Genomic DNA, 6192 nt, shown 5'->3' with positions numbered 1-6192 from the left:
TTCGATTTCATAGCTACTTGTTAAACACTGTAATTTCATTTTGGTTCCTACTCATGAGCCTTGGGAGAAGGCTCTGGGTACATTCAAAGTGAAGTCAGAAGACTTCTGTTCTCACAATGGAGCGTTTCTCTTTCCTTTTCTCTTCACCCCCAATCCAATTCTATGACCTCCCCCCACATCTTCAAAATCTACTTCAGAGGCTTGGAAGACTCTGTGAAGGGGGCTTGGGGGCCCGCATGGTAGAGGAGAGGAGAGGAGAGGAGAGGAGAGGAGAGGAGAGGAGAGGAGAGGAGAGGAGAGGAAAGTTCCACTGGGTGAGAGGAAATTGTTTGTGCAACTGAGTGAACATGACAGGAATTCTCAAAGAGTAGATCACGTCTATTTTTCTTTTTTCTGAGTATATATTGGCAGACTTGTTCCACTGACAAATTTATGAAATAGCAAGAATCCGACTTTGGTAAAGCAAGTATTTTTGAAAAGCCACATAGAAGCTTGTGGTAGATTATATCCTTAGTAAGACCTTGGGGGTCTTCCACACAATCCATTACTTATATATAGTATAAAAATAAAGTTTTCAAAAACTATCAAGAATCAATTCAGGAGAAATTTATCTGACATGAATTTGCTTCTTGGGATTTGGAAACTAAGTGACCTATAGGGAGAAAAATGCTTAGCCATAAAATGGAATACGAAAGCAGAACTGGCGCCCACACCCTCACCCCACCCCCCAAAAAAAGATGAATGCAGAATAAACTCTGTGATGTCAGTAAAGTTTAGGGAGAAATAATTTCAGCAATCTAAAACAGGAGCTCTATACTAATTATCTATGTAGAATGACCACTGACAAAGAAATAAACACATAAGGTATTAGTAATTTTACACAATTTGTTGAAAATGAGGAATAAAAAGGACTTAAAGCACTATCCTGTGCATGGTTATTAAGAAGGAAGCCATACTATGTTCAATGGGGCTGACTCCCAACCCTTTAGGTTGTGCAATCCTGTGCACATTTTCGTGGGAGTAATCCCCAGAGAACTCAGTTTTCCAAATAAACAAACATGAATTGCACTGTAAGACAACTGAATGGCACCCAAATGCCTTTGGTGACACTGGAATTCCACTTCTCCCGCTCTATATACGTACGCCCACTAAATATATACAAACATAGGTGCTACCTCCTTAAAAGTTTCCTAACACAGCATCAGTTGGGAGGTAGGTGTCTAACTTATTTATTCTACCTCTCGAAATTGTAAGCCCCCGTTTGTTTGTTTTTTAAAAATACTAACAATTGATATCAAGTACCATTAACCTCCAGCCTCCCAGCCTATCCCCAGAAAAAAAAAGAAAGAAATATTTAAAACAGCCATTAGAACCTTTTAAGATATGCCAGGCAATACAACTTTTGTACCTAGTTTTACAAGTGACTTGAGATCTGGCAACATTCTCTCTCTGTGTATGTTAATGTCCAAACAATTTCTTGACGGCAGAGGCCTCTAGGCAGAAAAGAGTCACAAACTCTGAAAGAAAAAGAAAAAGACTGCAGAATTAGTCATTTCCAAGTGTCCCCTATGTACATATTGAGAAATGCCCCTGTGCGGCTTTAAGGCACAGTTGTACCTGTGGAAGGAGATACATAACACACATAGGAGTCAAATCCTAAGGGCTTCAGCCCCCATAAAGCATTTGAAGGGGCTGTGCCACCACAAAGTTGATGGGCATTCCCATTCAAATGGTGTGTGTGCACTGTGTCTTGTGATCGATTTTGCAGGGCAGGGCTTATCTCTGGGCCCCCACAATATTTTATTCAAGTTGGCACCCCTGATAGGACACGACTCAACTGAGTCTTCCTCCTGTTGCTCCTCTGTTGAGCTATGAGTTCATAGCTGCACACAGATTACAGTGCGCTCAGAATGGGAGGGTGCTATATGCTCCCTAAATAATCATTCACTTCTCCCTCTTTGTCCCAGTTCTTCAGGCAGCAACCCTGAAGTTCTTCCACAGCAACCCTGTGGAAGTACAACCTTTTTTTTGGGGGGGGGGAGATAAGAGGTTTCCCTTGAGTCCTGTACCCAGCAGTGGATGATGTGGTGGCCTGCGAGTGTTCCCCTGCCATCCAGTTGGTTGTATTGCTGCTGCTTAATTAAAGCTATGGTTTTCCCAGTAGTGATGTATGGAAGTGAGAGCTGGACCATAAAGAAGGCTGATCGCCAAAGAATTGATGCTTTTGAATTATGGTGCTGGAGGAGATTCTTGAGAGTCCCATGGACTGCAAGAAGATCAAACCTCTCCATTCTTAAGGAAATCAGCCCTGAGTGCTCACTGGAAGGACAGATCCTGAAGCTGAGGCTCCAATACTTTGGCCACCTCATGAGAAGAGAAGACTCCCTGGAAAAGACCCTGATGTTGGGAAAGATGGAGGGCACAAGGAGAAGGGGACGACGGAGGACGAGTTGGTTGGGCAGCATGAGTTTGACCAAACTGCGGGAGGCAGTGGAAGACAGGAGTGCCTGGCGTGCTCTGGTCCATGGGGTCATGAAGAGTCGGACACAACTAAATGACTAAACAACAACAACCTGCTGTGGGGGAGGGCAATGGAGAAGTTGGCATGGTGCAAACAAACCAGCAGAGGCAATTCAGTGCTTCTACCAGTTTATTTGCACCATGCCGACCTGGCCATCAACTCACATCTCTCCCTCTACCTCCCAGCAGTTATATGACTGACCAGCCCCACATATTGAGGCTAATCTAGATGTGACTAAGGTTTTTTCCCCCCAGCTTTGAAATTCTGATTCAGTTGTTTACCTGTAAGCCAAAGATGCAGGAAAGGTATCTTCTTAGAACCTTGAAGAAAGGGTCCTGAGAGTGCTTCCTGTTAAGGATCCCATCATATTTCTATCATATCCTTGCTGCAGAATGGAAGGTTGTAGATCACATAAGGATAAATCAGATGAAGAACCATTGTGTTATGAGGAGTCAGATGTTTTGATATAAGCATGAGAGAAGTCAAATTCAGGCAAATGTCTGGATGCACTCACAAACTATATATGTTGCACATGTAAAACTCTCTAAGGCACAAGAGTGGTTTCAACTGAAGACTTCTAGCAACCTCACTTAATAACTCATATATAAATGCAAAAACATTTTGCAAAGCTTCTGAATATTCTGCTTCTGTGTCCACAATTAGTCGACGTGTATCTTTCTGTTCTTTTCTTTTTAATTGTCATCCATCAGCAGACCAGAGGAGCAAAACTAACAAAGCACTAGAAAATGCATTGCATTTTTTTTTAAAAAAGATATGTCACAGTATATATTATTTATATTGAAGATCTGAAAAGGTAATTCCTTTTCATCCAGAAGAGATGGCTCTAAAACAATTCTATATACAAAAAATGAAACAAAATGACAGCTCTGCTTTCCAAAACAGTTTACCATCACAACTTTTTGTTAAAAAAACACTGTTTCTATGATCTTAGGAGACATTCACCACAGGGCTAGCTACATCTTTTATTATGTGAGTGGGGCTGTCCAAGTGCCATGCTGTTTTATGAGAAACAGTGAAAAAGACCACATTATTCTCTTACCTGTTTTAGTACAGTTTGGAGCTCCCTGTTTGACCATAGGTCAGACAACAGCATCCGAGCAGCTTCAGCTGCTTTTGGATAAGATCTACGGAAAAGAAAGAAGGCAAATGAGCTTTCCAGAAAAAAGATGGATGACAACAACTTTCTTGCTGTTCTTCTGCTGGCAGGTAAAGACTTTCTTGTTCCAACAGGCCTTTGGAAATTGACTAGTTTTTACGTAATTATTGTTGTGTTTTAAACAGATTTTATATAGGTATATAAAATATATTGGATATATATATATATATAGCCTCAGTCCAGTATACCTGAAGGAGTGTCTCCACCCTTATTGTTCCACCCAGACACTGAGGTCCAGCGCCAAGGGCCTTCTGGCGGTTCCCTCACTGCGAGAAGCCAAGTTACAGGGAACCAGACAGAGGGCCTTCTCAGTAGTGGCACCCGCCCTGTGGAATGCCCTTCCATCAGATGTCAAAGAGAAAAACAACCACCACACTTTTAGAAGGCATCTGAAGGCAGCCCTGTTCATGGAAGCTTTTAATATTTGATGGACTATTGTATTTTAATATTTTGTTGGAAGCCGCCTAGATGGGTAGGGTATAAATAATAATTTTATATTATTATTATTATTATTATTATTATTATTATTATTATTATTATTATTATTATTATTATTTGATTTAGTGGGCCTTTGGGGATGAATTCAAACCACTGGAGAGTTACAGCATCTGCTGAGGTTGTAGAGACCGATATGGGAAAGACATGTTTGATGTGCTGTTGCAGGTGTACTATGGCATTTCTTCTTTCTGTACTCCTCCCTCTGGCTCATCCATGCAGTGTTAAATCTTGGTTTAGTGTTATGTGCAAATCTTCAGAATGTAGTTTACAAAATAAGCTACAATAGCCAAAGTTAAAAATGCCATTCAGTAGACAGCAGCTACCACCAACCCCATTCCATGGTATTAATGAGTCTCAGGGTACCGGTATGTCAGGTTCAAAGTTAAGGGCAGCGCTGAGGAGCTTTACAAAGCCCATCATCTCTGACTATTGGCCATGCTGGCTGGGCCTGGTGGAAACTGGGATCAAATAACAAGAGGGCCACAGGTTTCTCATCAGTGGTTTAGGAAAACAAACTCGGTATCTGAGACTCACACTAACCACAGCTTTTAAAAACGCTTATGGTAAGGTGTCAGTGTTCTGCAATAAATAAATTAGAAATGGAAAAGTTCTAAGCTGCACATATATATGATATGCAAAGAAAGCGATATATTCAAATCATGGTTCAAATCTCTCATATGCCCACTTTTCGTCACCATTACTCACCCATTACGGCATAGGCCTACAACATTATTTATCAAGCTGCCTGTCAGGTAGGGCTTAGCCATTTGTGGGTTGGACATGATTAGGTTCCTCAGTGTGTAGCAAGCAGATGTCATAATGTCCCCATAGTTGCTGGAACCTGGAGCCTGGAGGGCCAGGAGACGAGTCACATCTGGGAGCACCTGATTAGCTGAAGGGCAGAAACAGATCACCATTAAATACAACTCAAAAAAGCTATTGAGTTGTCTTAAACGCAAAAGGGTTACTGAAACTAAATAAGCATTACTCAATAAGGTCTACAATCGGGCATAAGGGGAATATTAGTCATCCTTGGGAGTTGTAGCAACAGATCCCACTTTTGCTAAAAAGCAAAATTATCAGGTGGGAAGAGCCACAGCAAATCAGCTTCAGGTAGTGATGAAGTTCATGTAGCTGTGACTGTGGGTACCAAGCCTAACCTAACACACCTGCCCCCCACAAACCCCAGCCAACAGTATTTTACATGAGAGAGATAGCATCATCCGGAGGGTAAATAATTCTTTGCTTATTCTTAGTTGCTTTTTAGATCATTAGATAGACCTGCTGCTCTTGAACAAACATGAAAGCACAAAACTGGATGAGAACAAAATATTGAACCATCTTCTCACCGATGAACACTTTATTGTGATAGAAGAGATTTAAATACTCTGATCATTTAGCAGTGGGACTTTGGAAAAGAAATGGCATGTATGAAGAAAAGCATGTGAATGTGAAGAAAGGAAAATAGGTGAAATACAAAATGGTGCCTACCCATTGTTTTGTGTAGAATAGGGTGTCGAGACATATTGCTCAGCAAGGATGTTCCAGAGCGAACTACTTCAGCATTATTGGACTGCAGAAGGCGTGCTATACGGGGCAAACCTTTCTCCTTTAGACCAATCAATTGGCTCATTGCATTTGACATCTAGAAAACATAAATAATTAGGCATTTCTTATTTCTAGAGTTTTGGGGTGGTAGCCAGCATACATCACACACAGAGTGTCTACTATCATCAGTTAACGAAGTGCTTTTCCAGATGTCTAACCAGATGTGGAAGGCAAAATAAGGCATTTACCAGTCCTCTGCTTGCAGTCAGATTTTGCAGGGCTCCAGCACAAGCCTCCAGGGTAGCATCTTTCTTGCTCTGGTCCATCAGAGACAGATATGTGCGGATGGCATCTGAATGGTACAGCCAGCTGGACCCTCTGGGTTTATAGTCCTCTTCAGGAAGAGGTAGGTCATAGTCATCATACTAAGGGTAAATAAGAATATTTA

At 41.4% G+C, this 6192-nt stretch overlaps 1 protein-coding gene across 1 annotated transcript in view; it reads right to left on the bottom strand.

The window, feature by feature from the left end:
• Window positions 1-381: 381 nt before the first annotated feature.
• The window catches only part of PKP1 (plakophilin 1), a 44131-nt gene continuing 38320 nt past the window's right edge, over window positions 382-6192 (bottom strand). Inside the window, exons 9-14 of the mRNA XM_083617415.1 lie at window positions 5993-6169; window positions 5688-5841; window positions 4902-5088; window positions 3582-3666; window positions 2803-2906; window positions 382-1517 (exon numbers count right to left, since the gene is read on the bottom strand). Coding sequence (XP_083473541.1) covers window positions 2835-2906; window positions 3582-3666; window positions 4902-5088; window positions 5688-5841; window positions 5993-6169 — 675 coding nt within the window. The 3' untranslated portion in view covers window positions 382-1517; window positions 2803-2834. The remainder of the gene's footprint in view (window positions 1518-2802; window positions 2907-3581; window positions 3667-4901; window positions 5089-5687; window positions 5842-5992; window positions 6170-6192) is intronic.

The sequence above is a fragment of the Podarcis filfolensis genome (assembly GCF_964270895.1).
Source record: "Podarcis filfolensis genome assembly, chromosome: 6".
In the NCBI taxonomy this organism is placed as follows: Eukaryota; Metazoa; Chordata; class Lepidosauria; order Squamata; family Lacertidae; genus Podarcis; species Podarcis filfolensis.
The sequence above is the reverse complement of the archived record's forward strand: the minus strand, read 5'-3'. Positions and strand labels throughout refer to the sequence as shown.